The 12,763-nt window shown below is 42.1% G+C and overlaps 1 protein-coding gene across 2 annotated transcripts in view; it reads left to right on the plus strand.

The window, feature by feature from the left end:
• Positions 1-12,763, plus strand: part of PDE8B (phosphodiesterase 8B) — a 274,177-nt gene that overhangs the window by 167,280 nt on the left and 94,134 nt on the right. For both annotated transcript variants that reach the window (XM_052646127.1, XM_052646126.1), the window contains exon 3: positions 11,802-11,992. In XM_052646127.1, the coding sequence (XP_052502087.1) occupies positions 11,802-11,992 (191 nt within the window). The remainder of the gene's footprint in view (positions 1-11,801; positions 11,993-12,763) is intronic.

Below are 12,763 nucleotides of genomic sequence, written 5' to 3' on the forward strand. Positions count from 1 at the left end.
GGATGTCCTATTTGTTTGAGCTCATTTTAGAAACAAGAGATTACAGATACTTTATAAACTCTATTGTTTCCCTTTGCCCTCCTCTCTCTTCCTTAAAAGTAACCACTGTTTGGAGATTGACTATGATAGGTATTTGTGTATGTCTTCTGCATATCTGTGTATCCATTAACACTTTGTTTTGAATAACTTAAATTTTATTTGAAATTGTCATGCAGTAGTCATCATTTTGAAATTTTTTTTTCATCATTTAGTGTGATACCTAAGAATCTGTCGCCTAATCTAAGGTAACAAACATTTACTCCTTTGTTTTCTTCCAAGAGTTTTGTAGTTTTACGAGTTAGCTCTATGATCCATTTTGACTTAATTTTTGTATATGGTGTGAGGTACGGCTTCATTCTTTTGCATATGGATGTCTGGTTGTGCAGCAGCATTTGTTAAAAAGAATGTTCCTTCCACCATGGAGTTGTCTTGGTACTGTTTCCTAAAATCATATGGCTTTAATTGTGAAGGTTTATTTCTGGATTCTCAAGTCTATTTCATTGATATATGTCTGTACACACTGCTTTGATTTCTGTAGCTTTGAAGTGTGAATCCCCTTTCTTATTTTTTAAGATTGTTTTTGCTGAGTCCCTTGCATCTTCATACCATTTTCAAGACCAACTTGTTAATTTGGGGAGGGGAGGACCAGCTGGGATTTTGATAGTGATTGCAATAAATCTGTAGATCAGTTTGGGGACTATTGCTATATTAACCATTTAGTCTTCTAATCCATTAATATGTTTTTCTGTTTATTTAGATTTTCTTTAATTTTTTCATCACTGTCTTGTAGTTTTTAGTGAATGTGTTTCCTATTTTTGTTATATTTATTCCTGAAATATTTTATTTACTTGGTACTATGGCAAATGGAATTGTTTCCTGACTTTCATTTTGGGTTGTTCATTGTTAATGTATAGAAACAAAATTTATTTTTGTATGTTGTTCTTGTACCTTGCAATCTTGCTGAACTTATTAGCTTTTATATTTTTGTGAATTTTTAAAGGTTTTCTATATACAAAATCAAATCATTACTACTTTCTTCCCAATCTGAATGCCTTTTACTATTTGCCTAATGTCCTCTTGAACCTTCAAAACAAGTGTATTTAGTTTTATAAGATACATCCAGATCTTTTCTTAAAGCTCTACCATTTTGCACTTCTATAAGCGATGTGAGTTCTGATTACTCCAAATCCTTGGTAATATATGTCTCAGTCTTCTAATTTCAGCTCATCTACTAGGTGAGTAGCACTGACTTATGGTAACATAATTTGCATTTCTCCATGACTCATAATGTTGGGCCAATTCTTAATTTGCTCTTGGCCATTTGAAAAATCTTGTATGAATGTTTAGTTAAGTCTTTGGCTCCTTTTTAGTTGGGTTGACTTTTTAAAAATTAGTGCGTTGTGGTAATTCTTTACATATTCTTGTCCAAGTCCTCTGTCAGATTTTGAGAATATTTTCTTCTAAACCCATATCTAGAGTTTCACTATTACTATCATCTTTAATCCCGGTTGAAGATTACTTGTTTTCTTCTGGGAACTTTGTTGTTAAATTTTAATTTAGATCTATAACTCAAGTTCCCTTTTAGGTATGGTGTAGTAAAGAGGTTAAGGCTCCTTCCCTCTCCATACTGGATGGTGGTGGTGGTTTAGTCGCTAAGTCACGTCCAACTCTTGGGACCTCATGGACTGTAGCCCTGCAGGCTCCTCTGTCCAGGGGATTCTCCAGGCAAGAATACTGGAGTGAGAAGCCATTTCCTCCTCCAGGGGATCTTCCCAACCCAGGGATCAAACCTGGGTCTCCTGCATTGCAGACGAATTCTTTACTGACTGAGCCACCCCGGGAAGCCCCATTATTCTAGCTCTATTTGTTGAAATGACTATTCCTTGCTCCACTGAATTATCACTTGATGCCTTTGTTACTGATTCTTTGATACTTGTTGCAACTTGTTTGGCAGCCAGTAAGTAATGTAGCCAGTTATTAAATTTTCCACACAAAACTTTTAAGAAGATATATTCCTGTTTCTGGAAGACAGGCTTCTATATCTCTGAAATTAATTCACCTTTATTAATGATGCTATTCAAACCACTTCTATCTTAACTTTTTGTGTTGTGTCAGTTTCTATTGTAATGGATATGTCAGTAGCCTCAATATTTTTTAAAATATTTTCTGATGTTTTGAATCTGCCATGTTAATCTGTATCCAAGTTCTAGATTTGTGTATGTTCTTGGTAACTGATGCTTTTATATATTGTCCCTCTTTAAACGTCTACCTTAGTTTATATTTTATTTGTTGGTAATAAGGTTGGATCAGCTTTCTTTAGTTAATATTTTCCTGATATACCTTTTTCTATCTTTTCACTGTCGGTTTAATTTATAACTTTATGTTAAATATCCCTCTTATACAGAACACATAGTTTTAATTTTCTAAAACCTATTCTGATAAACTAACTTTAAGAAGTAAGTTTAATCTGGTTATACTGAGTGTGATTACTGATATAATTAGTCTTCTTTTGTATTTTCTATTTTATTACCCTTTTCCCCTTGTTTCTACTCTTTGTTAAAATGGTTTTCAAAATTACCTTTTTGCTTTCTCTGTTTTAGAAGGTTTAAGTTAGTCTCCTACTTTAGCGGTTTTCCTTAAATTACTTTTAATATGTTTGCTTAACAGTCAAATTTTGTAACAAAGTCTCAAGTATACTATATTTCTGTCCTCTGAAGTATGATATAGTCCTTTGCAGTATTTAAATATTCTATAATAGCCTCAGTTGTCTGTAATTTTGGACTTCCATTTGGTATGTTAAAGCATAATAAAACATTTTAAATTTTGTGCTCATAAGCTGTGAAATATAGTAGCTAAAAAAATTAATGCCACGAATCCATCAGCCAGCATAAGAGGTGGGATGGTTCCAGTGGTACCATGTACCTGGCCTGATTCCTGTCCCATGAGTTTGGGCCCTGTGACAGCAGCTAAAAGTAGTCAAGAGTCCCTCTCTGAATGAGGGGCGGAGTAATTAAGAAAACTCTTTTTTAAAAAATAAGCTCAACTTAGAACTAAGGATGCTTTTACTCCTGGGTCTCATTCAAGCGTAATTTTAGGCGCTGATCCATCCAGTTCAAGTCCATGTGCTCAAGACTCCACAGCAGGTGTTATCGGGAGGAAGGGAGCCACAGGTTGACCCCTGACCACCCAGGGAGTCTGGCTGGTTTTTCAATTGTCTTTTACATCCTCACTGGAAGGGCAGTGACACCTAATCAAGTGTTCTTGTGCTTCTGATACTGTCATTGCAACCGTCTTAGAAAGGGCCTAGAATCTTAGTTTTTACACTTTATTTCTTGGAGAAAAAAAATACCTGCTCTGTAATTTCACTGCCTTGCTGAAAATGTTAACTGTGTCAGCCGGAGCCCGTAGGACTTGGGAGGAACTTACTTGACAAGCATATTCCAAGATGTGGTTGCTTTGGAGGGTGCATTTCTGAGGTCACTGGGGGGAATTTGCTCCCATGTGGTGGCCAGGCAGTGTGACGTGGGCTGGTGGAGCACTGTCGGGGTGGAGTGGGCGGATGTGCCTTGCGGAGGTGTAGAGGACAGCTCTCCCGGGTGAGTGCCTGTGACTCATGGCAGGGCATGTTTTCCAGTCTTGGCGAAAAAGAAAAGTAGGGGGAATAGTATGAGGCAATAGATTTTTATCAACATGATGCCATCTGGAAACCAAGAGGCCCTTCCTTTGTCAATGCCTGGAGTGTATTCACTTTCCAGTGTGTGGAATTATTTCTGCTTAGGCTGCTGCCGCCCCCACCCCTCAGACTGAGCCTTGCAGCTGGTCTTGGAAGCAGATCCTGACTGCTGTGACCTGAGCATTCTCCCAGCAAGACAGCAGTTTCCTTTAAAACTTATACTTCCATATTGTGAGGACATGGATTTTATTTTTCCCCCTGGAACCATTATATATTGGAGACTTTATCTGGCAATCCTTTGGCCTTGTGGGAAGCTGGTCTTGACACATTAAGTGATGGAGTGATGGAAATGTTCAGCTTCAGTAACTCCCTGTGGTCAGCGTCTTCTCTCCTGTCTGTCTTGATTGCTGGCACCAGGAGTGTCCTCTACCCAGCCAGTTTCACGGAACCACAGAGTTGTTAGGGATTTTAGTTGTTAGGTTCCAGCATTTTAGGGGTAAAAACAGAGCATGTTACTTATGATTATACAAGCTTGAGGCTCAGGTCAACCACAGTTCAGATCTTGTTAGCTGATGACTTGGGTGTGTCTCTTAACCATTCCATACCTCAGTTCCCACATCTGTAAGTAGGGATGATGCCCACCTCCAAAGAAAGATTTGTGAAAGGGTTACTAAATGAGGTAGTGTATTTAAAGTCCTGTCAGTAGGCTGGCCCTTAAATTCTCATCAAACTATAGCTACTTGAAAAAGCCCTCACTTTGCATAGTTCCAGTATACACAAATTTCAGAGTTTAGTCAACATCAGATAACCAAAAAGATGTATTAGACAAGGTATATGAGCATCACTTTCCTAGGGACATTTAAGGAAAGCTCCCAAACTGTTTTCTCCAAATGAATTGACCCCACCTATGATCACATTGGCCAGTTGTTCAGTGACCACTTAATACACGTGGTCTACTCTTAGGAGCTCCTTGTTCCCTGGCTTTTGCTTAAAGCCAAACCAAGTGTTCTGGAAATTAGATGTTTAATTGTGGACATTGACAATCCATTTGGAGACATGTAGGCATATCCTTTCTAGAAAGAACACTAATAATGATGAACATGTACACTGTCTGCAAGTTAAGGAAAAGTTAGAGTTTGTTTTTTTCATCTTTTTCATGATTATATCGTTTCATTCTCATTTAACTGTCAAAGACAGCTTATTGCTGTCCTCAGAAAGATAGTTTTTCAGACCTTCTTGATAAAACATGTCATAGGAATGGTTACAATACTTCCAACACAGCCCAGGGACATCAGAAAGATCACTGAAGGAGGAGCTGGGGATTATGGGTCTAGCTCTGCTTTGCTCAGGGAAGTTGCTGCCCTCATCTGTTGAATGGGTGATGGTGGGTCACCCCCAGAGTCCCTTCCTGCCCTGAAAACTCCTGAGAGTCATAGTCCCTGTTCCTGTCATTGCCTCTAGGACACCCCCCAGGTCACCTGCTGTCTGGCTGCTACCCCTCTGCAATCTCTTACTCCAGACCCCCGCACTTATTCCCTGGACCCTGCCCTGTGTTATCCATTACTTCATCAATCGGGCTTGGGTTGAAAGATGATTTAAACTTTGCAATTCCAAAAAATGTAGGTAGAAATCGAGGGAGGCCCAGCCTGACATTTTGAGGTTTTCATTGCTACATCTGAAAAGCCATACCCCAATGGCACAGCAGATAAAAAAATTGGCCTGCAGTGCAGGAGACACAAGAGACATGGGTTCAGTCCCAGGGTCAGGAAGATCCCCTGGAGGAAGGCATGGCAACCCACTTCAGTGTTCTTGCCTGGAGAATCCCCATGGATAGAGGAGCCTGGCGGGGTACGGTCCACGGGGTCACAAAGAGTCAGACATGACTGAGCGACTGAGCACCCAGCACACACAAGTAGCCTTCACTTTGCACAGTTTCGGTATACACAGACTAGGTTTAACTAATGCCTGGTCACAAAGATTGCAGTCACATTGGTGTTTGAACTGTGATAATTGCATCAAGTTGCTACAAACTTTTCTGATAGTTCTTCAGTCCACAAGTCATTACATAAATTACAAACGTGCAGCACGATCAGAGACAGATGTGCAGCCTGGACAGTGACAATCTCAAGGCTTGTTTCACAGTCTCTGGTAAAGCAAAGTGTGCCCCTTTATTTCTCTGTGATAACCTACATGACATTACACAAAAGCTGATGATCGAAAGAGGAAGGTAGCCGCCCGGAATGAAAGCATAGTAAAGAAATGGAAGGTGACAATGCCAGAAGTGAAACGGCAGGGTAAATGGAGTTAGAGGAGAAAGCTGGCTGGCAGGGCTCACACTGCTGCCAGTGAGGTATTCCAGGGTGTAGCCAGGGGAAGTTAGTCTCAGCGCAAGTTTATTGAGCTAAGTGAAGAAAGTGGTTGTGATGAAAAGGATGAAATATCACAGATGAAGTGATGCCAACAGGAAACTGCACGTTCATTAAAGGAACTCTGGGACATTTCATGACATTGAAAGTACAGAGGATAAAATGTTGGCAGTTTATCCAGACGTAGGAGTTTATAATTCACCAAGGCATAAGGAGGCTCATATAGTTTATACAGCGGGAAGAAGGCGAGCAAACTACTCAGTAAGCTGGAGAAACTTCAGAGTCTCAGTTTCTAGTGTTTCAAAGAAAGTGCACTGGATAGGTGTTAGTTTTACATGTTTCATTTCCCTGTACACTTATAACCAATGGTAAAGCTTTTGTATGTTTTGACAAAATTTCTGAATGCCATAGAACAGTAGTTGCGACCATTCTTCATTCAGTTTGCTTCGCATGGCCATTTGTATGGTCTGGCGCTACCATGCAGAGTGGGCACTGCCTGTGTATGTGTTCCGATCCTGGACAAAACCCAAGCTGGCCAAGACCTGCTCCAGAGGAAGACGTTTCCTCGTTGTCCCAGGCTTCACCACAGGGCTGCTTTCAGTTCTCTTCTGCTGGGTTTGCAGTAGCGCATGAGGTTGGTGTGACGAAACTGCTTCCTTCTCCCCGTTGTGCTGTGCGTGGACTCCTTCCCTGGAGGCCCTGCCCACGCTCTGGCTTTGGTCGCTGGCTAGCTGTGCACCCCTCGTGCTTATCTGCTTACCTGAACGTGCCCCTGCCTGGGCCTGGGGGTGGACGCTGGACTCTGGCTGTCTCCATCAGCTTCTTCCTCCCAGGTCTTATATCTTATGCGAGAGATCAACAAAAGTATTCTTCAGAGGAATGTTCCACATACTATTTAGAGCAGGTGAGAGTGAGTTTACTTTTACTCTATAAATAAAAAGCAATATCCTTTTTTTTATTTACATTTTTCGGCCACACTGTGCGGCATGTGGGATCTTAGTTCCCTGATGAGGGATTGAACCTGTGCCCTCTGCATTGGAAAGCAGAGGACCGCCAGAGAAGTCCCAAGTTCGGCTATATGCTTTCATTAATTATTTTGTAAAAATCATTTTAAACATAAAAATCATTTAATAATCATCCCTTTAAAAATCACTTTAAGGGATTTGCCTCAATGAATGGTCGGTAAACATTTACACATTGACATGTTTAACAAGAAACTAAATACTGATACATAAAATGATAAGTTTGAAGAGGGACTGTATCACATAAGGTTTTTTAGGGGTTGCCTTCTTTGGTTTCATGCATTGGAGAGGGAAATGGCAACCCACTCCAGTATTCTTGCCTGGAGAGTCCCAGGGACGGGGGAGCCTGGTGGGCTGCTGTCTACAGGGTCGCAGAGTTGGCCACGACTGAAGCAACTTAGCAGCAGCAGCAGCAGCATTCTTTGGTTTGGAGTAACAGTTGCCTTTCACAAAATAGTAAATGAATAAGAAATATATTAGTGTATTTTTTTTCCCCAGAATCCAAGGAAGAATTGAAAGCCATGGTTTAGAAAGGGTGGTAGTCAGCCATTTCTGAGTATTTTGACAGAAGGAATTTGAGGTTCTTCCTTCAATCTCTCTATATTAATGGCCCATGGGTCCTAATTCTCAGCCTCTGTGTCTCTCTGTTCAAATTTCAAATTCCCAAAAACAACATTATTAGCCCAGCTGTGGCCTAGGAGATAGGGGCAGAGAGTATAACTTTGGTAACTCGCCGTCTTCCTAGAGAAAATAGAATTTTCCAGATAGGCAGACCTTAACAACAATGTCATGGCTATAGTACTTTAAAATATATATATTTTTTAATTGCCATAGATTTTCACTTTGCTTAGGAATTGAATCATTGAAAAGTAGTCTTTCTGAATTAATCTTTTATAAATGGAAAGAATTTTGAATAGCACCTAGAGAGATGTTTCTAGTGAGTACTTTTATGAGTATTCTTGTTTCAGTATGTAGACTTTAGTTGGTAATCAGGCAGGGTGAAGCCAACAGCATAGGAGCTACTGTCATTGAAACAGAGTTTATTCCTCACAGTTCCCGGGAGGAGGGGGCAGGCCGCGCGGGACCACAGAGGGAAGCACAGAGGCCGGCTGGAGGCAGGGAGTGTGAGGGCCAAAGCGTGGGCAGGGGCTGTGGTTATGCTCTCTGTGCGAAGCGGTGAGGCAGGGATGGCAGGGTAGACAGGTTTGACTGGCTGAATCACTCATGAGACGTGTTGGGCAGAAGGACTGTCCCTAGTTGCCTGGTACCTGGCCCTGGAGTGACTTAGGACAGGTGGATAGTGGTCCAGAGGGTTAGCGAGTGGTAGGGGTGGTAGGAGCCCACTCTGGATTCGTTTACATATGGAAAATGCATTCCTAGGCAAGTCCGTGGCTTTCTCTAGGCATCGGAGAACTGGCTAGCCCTCAGGGGCATCTCTCCAGAGTCAGCAAGGCTCCAGACATCAAAGCATTAGAAATGCAGAGGCTAACCTGGCTGAGACTCTGCACTCCCAATGTGGGGGGCTCAGGTTTGACCCCTGGTCAGGGAACTAGATCCCACATGCCACAGCTAAGAGTTCACATGCCGCCACTTAAGATCCCGAATGCCGCAACTAAGACCCAACACAGCCAAATAAATAAAAAAAAATTAAGGCGTGATTAATACAAGTCCCTACATGTTCAGTTGGTTTGTAAGTTTCCATGTGAAATCCAGCATAACTTCCCAAAGTGGCTACAAGGCATTACACAACGGAGCCCTCTGCTGTGACCTCCACTTCCTGTCCCGCTCTTTTGCCCTCCCCCCCCCCGTCACACTGGCTTCCTTGCAGTTCTTAAACGCATCAGCCATGCATCCCACTGAAGGGACCAGTGGGTCTGTTCCCTCTTTGTGGGATGATTTATCTTCAGTGGTCATTTTGACTTTTCCATCTTCTTTGGGCATCTGCTCATATGTCACTTCCTCGGTGAGGCTTACCCTAAGCACCCTACCTAATACTGCTCCCAGCAGCCTCTACTGTTTCACCTAGCACTTACCACTTTCAGCATTCCATATCGTTTGTTTATTTATTATGCCTGTCGTTTGAGGTCAAGAGGTCATATTTATTTTTTTAGCATACTCTAAGCAATAAAAAATCATGTCTACACATAGTAGGTGCTCAAGAATATTTGAATAATGACATTATTTTTCCAAAAGTGGAGCACTCCAGTCTTTTAAGGACACATAAGACATCAGAGATTAGTACCTGTATCCGTGGCCAATATGGGGATACAGTTAGGGTCTTATTGCATTAGTCAAATGTTGTTGTTTAGTTGCTAAGTCATGTTCGACTCTTTTGCGACCCCATAGACTCTAGACCGTCAGTCTCCTCTGTCCATGAGATTTCCCAGGCGAGAATATTGGAGTGGGTAGCCATTTCCTTCTCTGGGGGATCTTCCTGACCCAGGGGTCCAACTCATGTCTCCTGCATTGCAGGCGGACTCTTTACCACTGAGCCACTAGGGAAGCATTAGTTAAATACTGAGGCATAAATGTATAAAGGAAACATAAAGTGTTGAGGTTCTTGCTTAGCAATCATTATTCAGCCAGACAGATGGGACAAGAGGTTCAGTCACCTTCCCTGACGTTTAGCCTTTGCATATTGAGTTTCTCATGCTAATACCACAGCTACATCAAGTTAAAGGCCGGTGACTTTTTGTACAAACCAATTTATTCTACCTGATTTTTTTCACTGTAGCTCCATTGTTAATAGTTCCATTTGAAGGCTTTCTTTTCACTATCAAGATCCGGAAGGCTGTGTCCCTCGCTTCCCTTGGAAGAGCTGCCTCCCACTTCTTTCCAGGGGTAGGTCTGTAGCAAAGGCTCTGGGGGATAGCCTGGCCTGAGGACTGACAGACCCTTGCCCACAGTGAGCCATGAAGAAGGGTAGCTGCCTCATGTGTTACTGGCATGTGATTTCAAGCCATGTGCTGAAAGAAAATATCAAAATCATGCTGAAAAACGTGATTTCTCTTCTGGAATCATGGTATTTGAGAAAACAGGAAATGATTCAAGCAGTGTAGAACAACTGACATTTATGATGCATTCAGATGTTAAATGATAAAGGATTATTAAATGACGACCCACTCCAGTGTTCTTGCCTGGAGAATCCCAGGGACAGGGACAGGGGTGCCTGGTGGGCTGCCATCCATGGGGTTGCACAGAGTCGGACACGACTAAAGCGACTTAGCAGCAGCAGGTATAAAATGGTGTTGTGGTTTTCTCTTTTTAGAAAAGAGTTTTTTTTTTCTTTAATAGATGAATACAGGTGAAATATGTGGGATTTGCTATAAACTAGTACAAGAGTTGGAAAGTGGGTAGGGAAAGCATTGAGGTCCATTGGCCAGGAGTTGCTTACTGCTGAAACTGGGTGATAGGTCCATGAGAGTCATTATACTGTTATTTTCATTATTCTGTATATTGTCAGTTTTCAGTTAGTGAAGGATTTTTTAAAATGTAGTGGTAATTATTGATCAATTTGTCTTCTTTCTGATTTTAAGTGGAACACATTCACCCTTTCATCATGAAGATTGGTATTGACTCTGGGCTTAAAGGACCAGAAACTTCCCTTCTGTTCGTAATTGTTTAAATGAGAACTGAATGGTGAAGAATGTTAAATGCTTATCAGTATCCTGAGACTATTAATATATGTACTTCTTATTCGGTCTGTTGCCGTGACATAGTCTTACTCCAGTTGACAGTAAAAGCCCTCTTGCGTTTTACGGAAACCCTGTGTGCAGTCATCCAGTCACTCAGGTACCAAGTGCTGCCCGGCAGAGGGTCACAGCAGGAGCAAGTCAGGCAGGTCTTCCCTGCCCCAAACTCAATTCTAGTGGGGAAGGGAGACCATAAACAAACAAATGAACAAGCTCAGGTGCTGGTGTAGCCATCTCTGGCATTGTGGCCCCCAGGGGATCTGGGTTCCAGCGCCCAGGGAATGATGAGGGCACGTGGGTGGTGGTAAGCACTGCTGTCTTCTTTCCAGGGAGTGGGGCTGCACTTTACCATGAAGAAAAAAAGAGGCCTGCTTCCTCACCTTAGCTCCAGTAGCTTCACATTTCATGATTGTTCTTTCCAAATTCAGCAAGTGCTGGGTGTTGCAACTAGTTTTTGAGGATGTTTTGAGTTCCCATCCCTTTTGCGTCTGGTTAAAGATTACATGCTAAGTTTGGAGAGGCGGCTTCTAGGTACCTCAGGCAAACCCCAACTGCCCTGACCCCGAATACATGTACGTGGGAACCACAGGCTAACCTATGTTGATGGGCCTGTTGCCCCCAAATACATGTACGTGTGAACCACAGGCTAACCTATGTTGATGGGCCTGTTGCTGTTTTACTGATCAGTCCATTTGAAGACAGAGCCACTTAGGAAATCATAAATGGGTAGCAGCCACCAACAGTGGTGGAGCTTGTCTTCTGTGCTCACTCAGGCCTCCCAGCTAGCTTACATGGCACTGTTTTTAGCACATCTGATATTGGAGAAGCTGTAGGCTGGAGATGCTCTGCCTTGTTCAGAGACCCCCAGGAACCAGGGGACCAGCTGGGATTTGAACCCAGGTGGCTTCTCTCCAGAGGCTGCACCCTCAACCAGTATCATGTCTCTCTGCTTTCAGTCGTCTCTAAGGATGATGACTCCTGTCAAGATCCTCTTTTCTGTCTGTTTCAGGTTTTGCTCATCTTTGCAAAGGAAGATAGTCAGAGTGATGGATTCTGGTGGGCCTGTGACAGAGCCGGTTACAGCTGCAATATTGCTCGGACTCCAGAGTCAGCCCTGGAATGCTTTCTAGATAAACATCATGAGATTATTGTAATCGATCACAGACAGACTCGAAACTTCGATGCAGAAGCAGTGTGCAGGTACCATACTTATGTTAATATGTTAGCAAATGTCTACCTAACAGCTTAAAATGAAATTCACGTATATATGTCTTTAGTTCCAGCCCAAATGTCTCTAACGTATGTGCTGATATTTCTAAGCGTGTATGTAGATCTCTACAATGAATGCTATAGCTCCTCCTATGGCCTTTTCTATTTTTCCACATTTGCATTCCAAAGAATTTAGAGGTGTGAGCTGGGCTCCTCTGAAAACTATAGGGCATTTTTTCCCCTTGAGTGTTGTTCATGTTGCACTAAAAAAAAAAAAAAAAAAAATAGAGATTCACACAGTTCTTATTATACAGATATGGTTTGGATTTAAACCAGATATTTTAATCCTAATTATTCTGTCCCAAAATGAACATCAGAAATGTGTGAAATAGACCATTTCTGCCTGCCTGACAACAGATGGGTGGATTTTACAGCAGTCGGGGAGGAAAGGCAGCCACTTTTCAGCAGCAGAAGAATCTCCCAAGGATCCAAAGCCCCTGCTTGTTTACAGAAATGCTTGCACTCTGGGGAGGAAACGCTTGACTGTTCATAAATAAATGCAGTCATCAGAGTTAGCTCTGGATGAACCCGTCCATTTGGCACAAGTGGAATGCTTTGAAGCTCAATGGGAAGAGGTCACTAATTAAATGCTAGACCAGGACAGACTCTAGTTACAAACAGAATGGGAATTGTCTTGAATATTAGCAAGTGAAATGAAAGGCCGGAAATGGCTTCTTAGACCTGCTGGTACCCTGACAAGAA

Source organism: Budorcas taxicolor, chromosome 10, assembly GCF_023091745.1.
Source record: "Budorcas taxicolor isolate Tak-1 chromosome 10, Takin1.1, whole genome shotgun sequence".
Classification (NCBI taxonomy): Eukaryota; Metazoa; Chordata; class Mammalia; order Artiodactyla; family Bovidae; genus Budorcas; species Budorcas taxicolor.